The 16,347-nt window shown below is 43.3% G+C and overlaps 1 protein-coding gene across 2 annotated transcripts in view; it reads left to right on the top strand.

The window, feature by feature from the left end:
• The window catches only part of BRMS1L (BRMS1 like transcriptional repressor), a 90,081-nt gene that overhangs the window by 24,725 nt on the left and 49,009 nt on the right, over positions 1-16,347 (top strand). For both annotated transcript variants that reach the window (XM_044271737.1, XM_044271736.1), the window contains exons 3-5: positions 7,727-7,854; positions 10,055-10,134; positions 15,944-16,040. In XM_044271737.1, coding sequence (XP_044127672.1) covers positions 7,727-7,854; positions 10,055-10,134; positions 15,944-16,040 — 305 coding nt within the window. The remainder of the gene's footprint in view (positions 1-7,726; positions 7,855-10,054; positions 10,135-15,943; positions 16,041-16,347) is intronic.

Below are 16,347 nucleotides of genomic sequence, written 5' to 3'. Positions count from 1 at the left end.
ATGGATTGCTTTAGGACGTCCCATGGTCTGTGTCCCCCAATGGAAAACAGTCAGAAAAGGAGATTTTTTGTGAAACTCACCTGTAAAATCTTTTTCTCAACTTTTCCATTGGGGGACACAGCTCCCTCCCATTCTGCCTGTTGCATGAGGGGTCTTCAGTTCAGTTTCTGTTTGTGGTTGGACCTTATGGCTTGGTCCGATGGTTTCCATAATTTCTTTTCTTGCGCCTTCTCCTACTGCTTGTGCAACGCCTGAATTCCTCCTGGTGGAGTCGGGGGGGGGGGGGGGTGTATAGCCTGAGGAGGAGCTCTTTTGTATTTGCATAGTGTCCCTCCTACTAATACCTCTAAGCTATACCCATGGTCTGTGTCCCCCAATGGAAAAGTCGAGAAAAAGATTTTACAGGTGAGTTTCACAAAAAATCTTTTTCTTTTTTTTTTTTCTTTTTTTTTTATTATTATTTTTTTAAAGCTGTTATTGTGTAAAACTTAAGTAAATAAAAAAAGTATACATATTAGGTATCACCGCGTCCGTAATAACCTGCTCTATAAAAATATCACATGACCTAACCAATGAGGTGAATACCGTAAAAAAAAGTGTGAAAAAAAGCAATTTTCGTCCACCATGATGGCTCTACCATGATTGACCCCTTGACCTCTGTAGGGGCAGGAACACAGAGTTTAAAAGGCCACCACCCACTCTCACCCTCAGTGTTTCCTGTCCCTACGGGGGCACCTCACAGAGAGTCCTCCTGGTGGAGGTGAAGACTTTTTTTTTTTTTCTACCTTTTTATTATTTTAAATACCTTAGTGATCTCTGTCCCTTCCCTCTGCACTCCTACGGTTGAGTCCAAAGCTGGGCAGAGGATGACAATGGAGCTGCATCTCGTCCCTGTATCTCCCCTCATAGCGTCTGGTCCCCCTTCCCTACATTGAAGAAGCTGACCGCGTGCCGCAGAGACACGCTGCACTCTGCTACAGACCGGCAGGAGGCTGAGGGGGCGGAGCTTGGACTGGACGCGCGCACTGCGATGACGTCAGACGCCGCTTTGGCCATTAAGAGGCGGCAGTCTGAAGATGTGGTGGAACACGACTGGGCCTCCCTCTGAGTGTCTCCAAGCTCCAGATGTCTGTCCCTGACGCCCCTGCAGTCCAGATGGAATCTTCTGAAGCTCCCTTAGCTACTCCAACCGTGAGTTCCCCTGAGGGGAGAAAAAAATGGTGCATCATACCGACCTGCTATACTTGTCTTGTCTATTGATACCTGGTTACTCCTCTCTTATAGGGAGTAAAAGAGCCCAGAACTAAAACTAAAGTCCCTAGGTGTGCGACTTGTAGCAAGAGGCTTCCAGAAAATCACAAAAATAAACTCTGCCAAGTTTGCATCAATGATCTTGTAAAGGAGGAGCAACCATCCATACTCATGGAAGTCAAATCCTTGATTCAGAGCAAAATAAAGTCCTCCCTGGCCTCTCTCAGATCTGTCCCTCCAACACCACCGGCAAAAAAACCTAAGGTGTCTGTTCCATCCTCCTCTGACTCAGAGGACATGGACGAGGAGGCTTCCACCTCTAGACAGAACGTAGATATTGACGCTCTGTCTGAGGGAGAAATTGTGGAAGATAGTAAGAAATACTTCTTCTCATCTGAGGACATGGATGAATTATTGGGCGCTGTCAGAGCAACCATGGGCATTGAGGAGGTGAAAAAAACACGATCTGTCCAGGATGAAATGTTCGGGGGACTTGGAGCCAAAAAATTAAAAGCATTTCCTGTGAACGAGAACATAAAAGATATATGATCCTGGATGAATGGGGGTATCCAAGGAATTCAGAAATAGGCTATTATTTGATCCGACTGATGTTAAATTGTTTAATGAGACACCAAAAATTGACGTCCAGGTGGCAAACTTAGTCAAAAAGACCTCCCTCCCATTTGAGGACTCGTCACAATTACAAGACCCAATGGAAAGGAAGGCCGACTCACTTCTAAAAAAAAATCCTGGGAGGCGTCCATGTTTGGTATAAAAACAAACATAGCTGCAAAGTCGGTAGCTAGGTCCATGGGTTTCTGGCTCCATGAGTTGGAAAACCATATTAAAACTAAAACCCCAAGAGAGGAAATATTAAATTCTATTCCACTCCTTAAATCAGCCACCGCATTCTTGGCGGATGCCTCAGCTGAGTCTGTGAGGTTCGCCTCCAAGGATGCTGCTCTCTCCAATTCAGCTAGAAGGGCATTGTGGATGAAAGCGTGGGGAGAGGATAGAACCTCAAAAGCTAAGCTATGTTATATAGCTTTTTCTGGGGAATACGTTTTTGGACCCGTGCTAGACTCCATCCTTGAGAAAGCGGCAGACAAAAAAGGGTTTCCAGAAGAAAGTAAAAAGAAGCCCTTTCGTTCCTTTAATACCCAGACTAATCCTATAGGGGCAAAGGGAAGTCGGGTAGGTGGATTTAACAGAAAGGGGAAAAGGCAGAGGATTCCTTCTCAACCCCCAGAGTAAGCAAGCAGATAAGCAATGATGCCAGAGTAGGGGGGAGACTGAGGAATTTTCTGTCCCGTTGGGAAACCGTGACCAAAAATCTGTGGGCCTTAGACATCTTAGGAAATGGCTACCGCATAGAATTTTCCTCAGTCCCTCCAAAAAAGTTCAGAATAACATCTCACAGCCAAAAGACTCTAGAAAAAATCTGGCAGGTGGTCCTTTAACCTATAGATTCAGGAGTGGTGGCAGAAGTCCCCAGTGCGGAAAGAGTAAGGGGTTACTACTCTAACTTATTCCTGGTTCAAAAACCAGACGGTTCCTTCCGCACTATTATAAATCTAAAGGGACTAAACAATGCTATCACATACAGAAAATTCAAGATGGAATCCATAGCAACCATCATTCCTTTAATCAAAGCCGGAGATTTCATGACGTCCATAGACTTAAAGGACGCTTACTATCACGTCCCCATAAACAAAACATCTCAGAAATACCTCAATTTGCCCTAGTAGACCACTCGGGAGAAGTAAAGCACTTCCAGTTCACCGCGTTAACATTTGGCATTTCCTCTGCTCCAAGGGTATTCACGAAGCTCGTAGTGGAAATGATATCCCCCCTCAGAGCAGAAGGAATAAAAGTATTTCCGTACCTAGACTACTGGAGACAACCAGCCTTACCAACGACCTAATACGCAGGTTCTTGGATCTAGGCTGGATGATAAACCTAAAGAAATCGTGCACAGTTCCATCCACCAGAATAACATTTTTGGGAGTGATCCTAGATTCAGTTTCCCAGATAACCTCCCTCCCTCAGGAGAAAATAAAATCATTTTATAGACAAAATAAAAAAGTTCCAATGCCAGTCTCAGTGCTCCATCCGCAGTGCCATGAGCCTCGTGGAAATGATGACCTCCTGTATAACAGCAGTATCCTGGTCCCAAGCTCATACCAGGGTAGCCCAGTCTTGGATCCTGAAGAATTGGGACAAGAGGCAGTCCTCTCTAGAAAAAGTAATCTCCACCCCCAACTGCGTAAGATCAGATTTGAACTGGTGCACGGAAAACAAAAACTTGCTAAGAGGTGTACCCTGGATAAAAAATCCAGAAAAACAAAAATATATAGATGCAAGTGGCACTGGATGGGGAGCAAAGGTAGGCTCACTAATCTACCAGGGCACTTGGTCGGACAACATAAAAATAAAATCATCAAGCCACAAAGAACTGAGGGCGATCTGGGAGGTTCTAAAGGCCTCACAGGACAAGGTATCCGGAAGACACCTGAAAATTCTTACAGACAACATAACAGTAGTCGCATATTTAAAACATCAGGGGGGCTCAAGATCCCCAAGCTTAAAAGATCTGGCGTAAAAAATATTCTTCTGGGCAGAAAGAAATGTTCCATCCATCACAGCTATCCATTTAAAAGGTACAGAAAATATACAGGCGGACTTCCTCAGCAGGACCCCCCAGATAGACCTGTTTGCGTCAAGTAAAAACGCAAAAGTTCATCCTTTATGCTCCCTAAACCCCAGGAAGAACCCTTGGGCAGTGGATGCATTCTCAATCAGGTGGACTTGGGATCTAGCCTATGCCTTTCCCCCTTGGACGCTAATACCCTGAGTACTGCAAAGAATAAGATCGGAACCGGTAACAGTAATCCTATTGGTTCCATACTGGACAAAAAGAAATTGGTTCCCAGTACTAAGAGAACTAGCTCTGGAAGAACCCAGGAAAATTCCCACGCAGGGGAACATCCTTTCTCAGGGTCCAATCTTCCATCAGAATCCAGGACTGTTCAAATTATCAGCCTGGATCCTGAGTGCGAGGTCCTAAAAAGCAGACAGCTGTCTGAAAAGGTTATAAATGCACTCAAATCCAGCAGGAAAAAAGTCACTTCTGCGATATATCTTAAAATCTGGAAGAGGTATTGTAGCTGGCTAGGACAGAACCCTCCTGTAGATTCTGCCCCAAGCATTGAGAAAATACTTGATTTTCTTCAAAAGGGATTGGATTTGGGCCTGAGACCAAGTACACTTAAAGTGCAGATCTCAGCCTTGGGGTCCTGTTATAATACAGACCTGGCCAGTCATAAGTGGATAAGGAGGTTTATAAGAGCCGCCTCTAGGTTAAGGCCATCCTTAACCCCTAGGACTCCTCAATGGGGCTTGAACTTGGTCCTGAAAGGACTTACAAAATCTCCATTATTATTTTTTTTTCTTTTTCCCCCTATTCAGGATATTTCACTTAAACACCTGTCATTAAAAGCAGCCTTCCTAGTAGCCATAACTTTGGCTAGACTGTTGGGCGAGATCCAGGCGCTATCCTGCCGTGAACCATACCTCACTATCTTTCCAGATAGAATAGTATTACGTTTGGATCCTGGTTTCTTGCCGAAGGTTGTATCGGACTTTCACAGAGATCAGGAAATTGTCCTTCCATCTTTTCCCAGGGATTTATCAGGTCAATCACACGATCAGTTCCAGCTCCTGGATGTTCGGGATACTATTATACAGTATCTAGCAGCAACAAAGGAATTTAGGAAGGATGACAATCTTCTTGTTCAATACGCAGGTCCAAACAAGGGAAAAAAGGCATCCAAAGCCTCCATTGGACGATGGATTAAATCTACCATTGCCTGTTGCTATCAAATGTCAGGTCTTAACAGCCCTACAAATATAAGAGCCCACTCTACAAGAGCTATGGCTTCTTCGTGGGCAGAAAAAGGGAGTGTCTCCTTAGACAAAATTTGTAAAGCGGCCACCTGGTCAAGTATAAATACCTTTTATCAGACATTACCGCATTAATGCTTCTGCTGACTTAACCTTTGGTCAGAAGGTTCTGCAAGCAGTTGCCCACCCTATTAAGTAATCTGGTAGCTCTCATGGTAGAACAGTCATGGTGGACGAAATGGAAAAACCGTAATTAGACTTACTGGTAATTGTTTCCTTATATATATTTTTGCCTAAATTAAGGCTGCACCCACTTGGTAATTTGGAAAGCACTGAGGGTGAGAGTGGGTGGTGGCCTTTTAAACTCTCTGTGTTCCTGCCCCTACAGAGGTCAAGGGGTCAATCATGGTAGAGCCGTCATGGTGGACTCAAGGAAAAAGAATTACCGGTAAGTCTAATTATGGTTTTTTGTCACCTTACATCACCAAAAAGTGTAATAGCAAGCGATTAAAAAGTCATATGCACTCCAAAATAGTGACAATCAAACCGTCATCTCATCCCGCAAAAATCATACTCTACCCAAGATAATCGCCCAAAAACTGAAAAAACTATGGCTCTCAGACTATGGAAACACTAAAACATGATATATTTTTTTTGTTTCAAAAATGAAATCCTTGTGTAAAACTTACATAAATAAAAAAAAAATAGTATACATATTAGGTATCGCCGCGTCCGTGACAACCTGCTCTATAAAAAATACCACATGATCATTAGATGAATGTTGTAAATAACAAAAAATAAATAAAAAAATGCCAAAACAGCTATTTCTTGATACCTTGCCTCACAAAAAGTGTAATATAGAGCAACCAAAAATCGTATGTACCCTAAACTAGTACCAACAAAACTGCCACCCTATCCCATAGTTTCTAAAATGCGGTCACTTTTTTGGAGTTTCTACTCTAGGGGTGCATCAGGGGGGGCTTCAAATGGGACATGCAAAATCTGCCTTCCAAAAACCGTATGGCATTCCTTTCTTTCTGTGCCCTGCCATGTGCCCGTACAGCAGTTTACGACCACAAATATTGAGGTCATAAATATTGAGTTTTGTTTGGCTGTTAACCCTTGCTTTGTTAGTGGGGAAAAAAATATTAAAATGGAAAATCTGCCAAAGTGAAATTTTTAAATTGTATCTCTATTTTCTATTAATTCTTGTGGAACACCTAAAGGGTTAACAAAGTTTGTAAAATCAGTTTTGAATACCTTGAGGGGTGTAGTTTCTAGAATGGGGTCATTTTTGGGTGGTTTCTATTATGTAAGCCTCACAAAGTGACTTCAGACCTGAGCTGGTCCTTTTAAAAAAAAAAGTGGGTTTTTGAAAATTTCTGAAAAATTTAACGATTTGCTTCTAAACTTCTAAGCCTTGTAACATCCCCAAAAATAAAATATCATTCCCAAAATGATCCAAACATGAAGTAGACATATCGGGAATGTAAAGTAATAACTATTTTTGGAGGTATTACTATGTATTATAGAAGTAGAGAAATTGAAACTTAGAAATTTGCAAATGTTTTCCAAATTTTTTGTAAATTTGGTATCTTTTATTTTTTTTTATAAATAAAAATGAATTTTTTTGACTCCATTTTACCAGTGTCATGAAGTACAATATAGCACATAAAGTGACACTGGTCAGATTTGCAAAAAATGGCCTGGTCCTTAAGGTGAAATATGGCCGTTTTCTTTAAGGGGTTAAAGGGGTTGTTCAAGCTTTTAATATTTATGACCAGAATAGGTAATCAATATCGGATCGGTGGGGGTCCAACACCCGAACTCCCGCCAGTCAGCTGTATGAAAGGAAGGCGCGCGCAGTGTGCACGTGCTGTCTCCCTTCCTGCTCGCTGCAACCAGGCAAAGCAGCAGCAAACAGGCGCGCCATCACCTCGCCATCACCTCGTATAGCTGATCGGCAGGGGTGACGGTCCCCCGCTGATCTGATATTGATGACCTATCCTGAGGATTGGTCTTCAATTTTAAAAGCCCAGACATCCCCTTTAATTCATCCTCATCCCCATCCCCTGGATAGAAATACAGTTGAATACTGTGGGGGGGTATTTTGCAGTATTTTGTGCTGTATGAAGGATTGCTGGCCCCGCCTACTTGTTGACCCGCTTACACGGGGCTACTTTTAAGGTTTTACCAGGGCCTCTTTAAGTTTCTAGTCCGGCCCTGAATCTGCTTAATCTGCGGGTGTTCTCCACAGTGTGTGGTTGAGTTCTAAAATCTCATCCACTTTTCTTGTAATGCAAATGTTGAGGATTTTTCGTGCAAAATTGCTCTGTGAAGAATCCACGGCTTTTATACCACGTGTGGCTGTGCCCCTAGGGATCCAGCATGTGCAAAATGGAAAAGTGGTCTAGATCACCATTTTCAGCTATCTTTGCAGAACCAGATTTCCTATATATATATATATATATATATATATATATATATATATATATATATATATATATATATATATATATATATATATAATATTTTTTTTATATATATTTTTTTTCCTATCTTTCATTTTTAGACTTTATAAAGAACGTTTGAGCCAAGTGGATTCCAAGTTGCAGGAAGTGATTGCTGGGAAAGCTCCGGAATACTTGGAACCGCTGGCAGCTCTGCAGGAGAACATGCAAATACGAACAAAAGTCGCAGGTACGAAGAATTGCGTTAACGCAGACATTAACTCTTCATGTGGACCATAGCCCTGAAAGACAAATGTTCTTAATTAGTGCTGCGCCTATTCTGTGCCGTGGCATACTGTATCGCTGTACAGCCTCTGGGTGGGAGCTCTCAGGGTGGCCATACTTTTACGTTATAATGAAAAGCTGCCATACACATGACAGATCTGTCGGCCACAAATTACATACATGGTAACACTCGCTCAGTAGTCAATTTATTTATACATTTCTAGGAGAATTTGTAAGAAAACATGCTTGAGTCATTTTTTATTTTTTTCCTGTAGAATACCTTTTATAAAGGGTACTATAAGACATACCAAATACCACTTTATATGTGTACGGCTAGATTCAGACAGAGGAAAAGCGGTACCGGCTGGAAAGCTATCCTGTCATCTGGACCAAAATCTGTATGAGCTTCTTGCAGATTTCACCCTTTTACATTGCAGAATTGTCCTTTTCAGGTATTTGCAGTCAGCTAGTTTCAAGTCTTAGTGCTATATTCTACTGGAATATTCAGGCTGTTTCTGCGATCTTGCTAACCCTTTAAATGATCTGGCGATCTACAATCGCTTCTTAGGGAAATGTATGCAAACAGATGGCCTTTGTCAGACGGATCAGGATCCTGATGTGTCTGACAAATGCATTGAAATGCTGGATCCGTCTCTCTGATGTTATCCGGAAAAACTGATCCAGCATTTATTTATTTTCACATTTTTTGCAGTCTGAGCATGCGCAGACCGCAATGCCGGATCCACTTTGCAGGAATACTTGGGCCCGGATCCGTCATTAATGCTTTTCAAAGGGAAAAAATGTGTTACAGAATTTTGGACGGAGATAAAACCTCAGCATGCTGCGGTATTATCTCCGTTCTGAAAAGGCAAAAAGACTGAACTGAAGACATCCTGATGCATCCTGAACGGATTACTCTCCATTCAGAATGCATGAGGATAAAACTGACCAGTTATTTTCCGGTATAGAGCCCCTAGGACGGAACTCAATGCCAGAATAGAATAACGCTAATGTGAAACTATCCTTAACACAAGCCTTTCTCAAGAAAGTCTTATTATGTTAAGGCTACTTTCACACTAGCGTTTTGGGGCTCCGCTTGTGAGTTCTGTTTGAAGGCTCTCACAAGTGGCCCGAACGCATCCGTCCAGCCCTAATGCATTCTGAGTGGATGCGGATCCGCTCAGAATGCATCAGTCTTCGCACCGTTTGTCCTCCGCTCAGCAGGCGGACACCCGAACGCAGCGTTCGGGTGTCCGCCTGGCCGTGTGGAGGCAAACGGATCCGTCCAGACTTACAATGTAAGTCAATGGGGACGGATCCGTTTGAAGTTGACACAATATGGCTCAATTTCAAATGGATCCGTCCCCCATTGACTTTCAATGTAAAGTCTGGACGGATCCGTCTGAGCAACTTTCACAATTTTTTCTAAAATATAAAGCAGACGGATCCGTTCTGAACGGATCCCATCGTCTGCATTATAGGAGCGGATCCGTCTGTGCAGACACCAGACGGATCCGCTCTGAACGCAAGTGTGAAAGTAGCCTTAGCCGAAACGTTGCCTGTTTGCTGTGTTGATCGAGAATAAAAAAGAAAAAATCTTGCACAAGGAAGACACTGTTCATGATCTTATTTTATTCCTGTTATTTTCAGCGGGAAGGAGTCTAACAGCTGGCGACCGTGACTCTTCCAGAAGGTGGGACGTTGGTGCTGTCCTTGAAAAAAAAAATTCCTGCTATCCTGAGGATGGGTCATCAGTATCTGGTCGGTGGGGGTATAACACTGGGGACCACTGCCGCTGAGCTGTTTGAGAAGCCACTAGCACTCCTATGAGCACAGCGGCCTTCTTCGCTTTCACCAAGCACAGCGCCATACATTGTATAGTGGTGTGCCTGTGAGAAGGCAGTGGTGCTACTGCAAGCGCCTCTGCCTTCTCAAACTGCTGATCGGCGGGGGTCCCGGTTGTCTGACCCCCACTGATGAGATACTGATGACCTATACAGAGGAAGACTGGAGCTCTACACATAATAAAATCTGTATTCAGAAATGAATCGGCGTAGAATTTCTTTTACCGATGTAGACCAAATAGTCATTGTTTGTTTGAACATAATGCAGTGTTTTGGCAGATGGATATACATGGTTAATTTTTCCCAATTTTTCATTTCAAGGTATTTATCGGGAGTTATGCTTAGAGTCTGTAAAGAACAAGCATGACTGTGAGATCCAAGCAGCACGGCAACACTGTGAGGTAGGAATCTCTAATACTGTGCTATGATCATATGCATAAAGTTTTACATTTGTGTGGGTTTATCATTTGTGTATGTTATGAAGTAAAGGAAGCCTGCACATAGGTCTTGTGCTATCGCTAAAGGGGTTTTTAGAAAGTCTAATATAGAACATCAATATCCGATCACTGGGGGTCCCAGTCAGCTGTTTGCAGAAACCTGGCACTGGAACGCCACAGCTTCATCCATGGTGTAGTGGCCGCGTTTTATCTACTGCAACACTGCGCCCATTCCCTGGAATGTGAGCAACACTTAGGCTGGGTTCACACTTGAGCGTTGCGCAAACGCGCGTTTTACGCGCGTTTTTGACGCGCATTTTTATGCGCGTTTTTGTAATAGTAAACGCGCGTTTGACGCGCGTTTGTGTGATTCACTACAGTGTCCTATGGCCACAAACGCCCCAAAAGTCGCTCATGTACTTTTTGGAGCGTCGGGCGTTTTACAGCGCGATCGTACGCGCTGTAAAACGCCCAAGTGTGAACCATTCCCATAGGGAATCATTGGTTTCTCCTTGTTGAGCGCTTTACAGCGCGTAGGAACGCGCTGTAAAACGCTCAGGTGTGAACCCAGCCTGAAGAAAGCAGGTACGGCCACTACACAGCATATGGAGCTGCGGTGTTCCAGTGGTAGGTTCCTGCAAACAGCTGATCGGCAGGGGTGCCAGGAATCGGGCCCCCATTTATCTGATATTGATGACCTATCCTAAGGATAGATCATCAATATTCAACTCCCAGAAAACCGCAACCCGTAGAGTGGCCATACACTGGAAAGCAATATTGCACCGACCAGTTTGCTAGCAGTTAAATTATCCCAGTTTATATCCACTGAACCTAGGAGCCAGTTTAATTAATTTTAAAGGGTTGTCCAGCGATATATATTGATGACCTATCCTTTGGACTCCCAGCACCCCCCGCCGATCAGCTGTTTGAAGAGGTGGCGTGGCTTAATCTGAGCGCAACTTCCTCTTCATTACGCTGCACTTCGTCTCGGCAGTGCAATGACGAGTATTCGCTCCATAAGGTTTCACCACGACACTTGTCTTGTTTTCTTTTGCTCTTTTATTTCATAATATAAATCAGTTCAATTATCAGTATGGGTCCATAAACTATAACAATTATGATAATGGATACGGCTCACATTATCAAGACGTTTCGCTCCATGAAGGGACCTTCCTTAGTATCATGAGCCTAATAGACAAAAACATGTATATCAGTATATAGAACGTAAAGGATGTTTAATTACAGATAGAATATATAATATAAACATGTGTATTATATCAAGGCTGAAGAATAGAAGTTCATAAGATTCCAAGAAAGTCCTGGATGGATCATCGCTGCTTGTATCATATGCCCATAGCGCATCATTGGCGCTGGTAATCAGTAGATTAATGACTGACAAGCCATATAAGAGAAGCATAAAGGTGCGCACAAACACAATTACCTGTAGCTGTACAATGTAGCATTGTTGCAGGACTGGTAACTGTGTTAGTGCAGACCTTTATGCTTCTCTTGCTTTTTTTGACAGAGCAAAGAGAAAATTCAGATCCTGCTAGTAGAGCATCTTAGCTTTGTATAGAGAAAAGGACTCCATATTTTTAATAGACAAAAAAAATTAGGTTTAGCTCAAAATGAATACAATGTAATAATAAAAAAAAAAATCCTCCCAAAGATGTACATAGCCTTTAAATATAGATAGTGAAAAAGAAGGCTAGGCGCAGCCCCATAGAAGTGAATGGGGTTGAGCGTGATACCAAGCACATTTGCTATGCAATGTACAGGGCTGTGCATGTTAAGCACAGAGAAGGCTGCGGCGCTCACAGTAGCATCAATGCCTTCTCTAGCAGCCGATTGGTGGGGTCCCAGTTGTCGGCCCCCCACCGATCAGACACTGATGAACTATTTTTTTATGTGTGATTGAAAGTGTCCCTTTAAACTCATCCCTATTAGTAGGGGAGGGGGCTGCTTATCGGGTTCAATACCGCCCACTAGGTGGACCGTTCTCTTCAAAGGGGATGTTGAAGTTTTTCAGACATCGATTACCTGTCCTCCAGATAGGTTATCAATATTGGATCAGTGCGCGTGTCCGGTGGATAGGTCACCGGTGTCTAAAAGGAACGCTAAAAATTATAATGGCGAGGCGATTTGTATTTTAAAAAATAATTATTATTTGCCTGCCTTTTAAAAGGGTAATCCTATGACTAATGTAAACAATTAAAATCAGAGATCATATAGTACATGACAATCTCTTTCTAACAAAGCTAGAACCAGCCCTGTACCTCCCATGGATCCAGAGATCTCCTCATTCATTGCTCTGCTAGATTTATATCAAGCTGACCGCTCAAGGGGCGTGTCTTCTCTGCTGCAGCTAAGGGGGCGTGTCCATGCTCTCCCTATCACAGCTCAGGAGGCGTGTCCATGCTCTCTCCCCCATCTCAGTGAGCAGGCCAAAGAAATAAAAAATAAAAAAAACAGCAGGTGGCGCTATACAGATGAATTTTATTGAATAACTCAGTAGCTATACTAAAAAAAATGTATTGCCTGCAATTACAAAAGTATTCAGATTCAAGAACTAGTTTGAAAACTGTAGAATATTTTTGGTGGGACAAGCCCTTTAACTTTTCATTTGTGTCGGCAATTCCTTTTAATGATAGAATAAAAGAGAGAGATTACCCCCAGGGGTTCATTGACATTAATTCGGAATCGGACATACCGGTACATAACTTGTGACCTGGCTGAACTCTTCACCTCTCAAGGTTTTGTCAGGAGGTCAGTGGTCTGATTCAGAATTAACCACCTAGGGGTTCTAGGGTGTTATCTTGAGTTATTTAGTTTAGTTTATTTCCGGGTTAGGCTACTTTCACACTGGCGTTTCTGGGTCCGCTTGTGAGATCCGTTTCAGGGCTCTCACAAGCCGCCCAAAATGGATCAGTTCAGCCCCAATGCATTTTGAATGGATAAGGATCTGTTCAGAATGCATCAGTTTGGCGGCATTTGGTCTCCGTTGCGCTTTTGAGGCGGACACTAATACGCTAGTTGCAGCGTTTTTGGTGTCCGCCTGATGATGCAGAGCCAAACGGATCCGTTTTCACTGACACAATATGGTGCAATTAAAAACGGATCCGTCCCCATTGACTTTCAATGTAAGTAAAGACTGATCCGTTTTGACTTGGACTTTTTTTTTTTTTTTCAGTTTATGAACGGATACGTTATCGGTGCGGATCAGTCTGTGCAGATACAAGACTGATCCACACCGAACGCAGGTGTGAAAGTAGCCTTACATTGGTTAGTTTCTATGTGGGCATTTCCCAGTGGCTCTGCTCATATCTGTTGGTGGCACGTGCACAGGATACATATGTACAATTAGGGTGCATTCACATTATTGTATGTATTTTGCGGTACGTAAAATGCGGATCTACAGAAAATATGGGTGACGTCTGTGCTGAATGCTTTTTATTTTTATTTATTTTATTTATTTATTTATTTATTTTCTCCTGGATCCATTGTAACAATGCCTTTTCTTGTCTTCAAAACGGAGAAGAATAGGACACATTCTATCTTTTTTGTGGGATTGCAGAACAGACGTATGGAGGCATTTTTTTTGTGTCCTCATTGAAATGAATGTCAGCATCCGATTCACAAAAAAATGTGGACCAAAAATAGTCGTGTAAATCGGACCTTAGTTGTAGAATTGGATATGTTATAATTATTACCCAGCCTAGTCATTACACTATAAAACCAGCTTTATTTTATTCGTTATGAGAGTTTAACCCCATATATGTCCTGGCTATTTATTTTTTCTACTCTTCTTTCCTTTTGATGTTATATTAGACTACTTTCACACTGGTGTTTTGGCTTTCCGTTTGGGAGATCTGTTCAGGGCTCTCACAAGCGGTCCAAACGGATCAGTTTTGCCCTACTGCATTCTGAATTGAAAAGGATCCGCTCAGAATGCATCAGTTTGCCTCCGTTCCGTCTCCATTCCGTTTGCAGCGTTTTGTTGTCCGTCTGACGAAACTGAGCCAAACGGATCCGTCCTGGCACACAATGTAAGTCAATAGGGACGGATCTGTTTTCTATGACCCAATCTAGCACAATAGAAAACTGATCCGTCCTCCATTGACTTTCAGTGGTGTTAAAGACGGATCCGTCTTGGCTATGTTACAGATAATACCAACTGATCCGTTCTGAACGGATGCAGACGGTTGTATTATCTGAACTGATCCATCTGTGCAGATCCATGATGGATCAGCACCAAACACGAGTGTGAAAGTAGCCTTATTGTGTATTTCTAATAAATTGGGATGTATCTCTTCTGACTTGGGCTACATGCAAACGAACGTTAGGGCTCCATGCCCGTGTTGCTGACCGCAAATTGCAGTCCGCAATGCACAGGCACAGATCGTGGGGCAACCGCATGCGCATCACTTGAATGGGGTCCACGATCCGCATCCGACTGTCCGCACTGCAAAAAAGTAGTGCATGCGCTACTTTTTTGGCGGTGCGGCGGCACGGGCAAAAACACCATGGAAGCACTCCGTAGTGCTTCCGTGGGGTTCCAATCTGTGCCTCAGTTCCGCATCTCTGTGATTGCAGACTTGAATCGGTTCGCGATCCGTGATGCGGAATGCACTCAGCCGGTGTCCGTGTATTGCGGACCCGCTGTATGCGGGCTGCAATACGGCCAACGGGGGGCGCACGGTCGTGTGTATGTAGCCTTATGTTGGGAGTGCCCTAGTGTTGTTTTTGGTTGGCTCTAAAGAAGTAGATTAAAGTTGTTGTCCAGCTGTTAATATTGGTGACATGTCATGATAGATCATCAATATATGACCGGCGGTGGTCCGACAGCCAACACCCCCGCTGATCAGCTGTTTGAAGAGTAGGCGGCCCTCCAAACGAGCACTACTTCCTCTTCATTACAATGCACTTCATCTCAGATGTGCAGTGTATTACAAGTGCTCGCTCCGCTCAAGTGAATGGAGTGAGTTCTTGTAATTACACTACGCAGCTGCTCCACAGGAGACGACGCACAGTGTAATTACCAGGAAGCGACGCTCACTCAGAGCACCGTCGTCTTGTCTCACAGCTGATCGGTGGACGTCCTGGGTGTCAGACCCCCGCTGATTAGATATTTATGAACTATCCTGACGATGGGTCCTCAATATTAACAGCTGGACAACCCCTTTAAGGGCTTGTCTGCACGTCATGGATTCCCAGACGGAAAATCCTCAGTGCTAGCAAAGTTAATGAGATCTGTAGAAATCTCATCCACACATTATGTAAATTGTTCTTGTGGACATTGATCTGCAGAGTGCATTTTGTAATCCACATCACGTTAATTTCTGTTATGGAGTAGTCCAGGATTTTGCCCGTTGACTTCAATCAGTCTATTCCCGATAAAAGCAATTCAGATGGAACATCCGCAGCAAAAAAGCTGCATCAAATCTGCAAGCAAATCCACGTGAATTGATGGAGGTTTCTGCAGCGAATTTCCTTTGAAGAACTGTGGGTTAGACGTTGGAAGAATGTACAGTAAATCTGTTAGGTCATGCATAAGGCAGAAATGGCAGGATTATTTTATGACTTTCTGTATTTTCGAGGTTTAGTTTTCCTTTAGCATTTGTTCCCTATATGCAGAAATGATTAGGAAGTCGCAAAACTGGCACATTCTATAGTTCAGGATATGATGACGAATGAGAGGGCTGGGAAGCTAGGATATGACCATGTCCACTTATTAGGGTTTGGTCCTAGTCCTGAACCTGCTCTTGTATTCCAGAGTGAGAAGCTGCTACTTTATGACACCGTTCAGAGTGAATTAGAAGAGAAGATTCGAAGACTGGAGGAGGATCGTCACAGCATTGATATTACCTCAGGTACGTTGTTTCCGAGACCCTATTTCATGTCTCCTCAGGTTTGAAACGGTTTCCAACACTGTGGACAAAGGGATATTCCATCCTGGACACCATGGCTCATCCACAGGATATGTCCTTAATCTCGCAAATGCATGGTCCCACCTCTGGGACTTGCTCTTATCTGTAATGAGGCCCTGTCTCATGCCACCAGGAATGGTGCAGTGGCTACAGGATTTCAGAAAATAGCTGAGAAGGCACGCCTGGCTATTTTCTGAAGAGCCCCACCTCACTGGTCCCCAGTATCTTGACATAGGAGCGGTTCCCAGAG

Source organism: Bufo gargarizans, chromosome 11 (assembly GCF_014858855.1).
Source record: "Bufo gargarizans isolate SCDJY-AF-19 chromosome 11, ASM1485885v1, whole genome shotgun sequence".
NCBI lineage: Eukaryota > Metazoa > Chordata > Amphibia > Anura > Bufonidae > Bufo > Bufo gargarizans.
The sequence above is the reverse complement of the archived record's forward strand: the minus strand, read 5'-3'. Positions and strand labels throughout refer to the sequence as shown.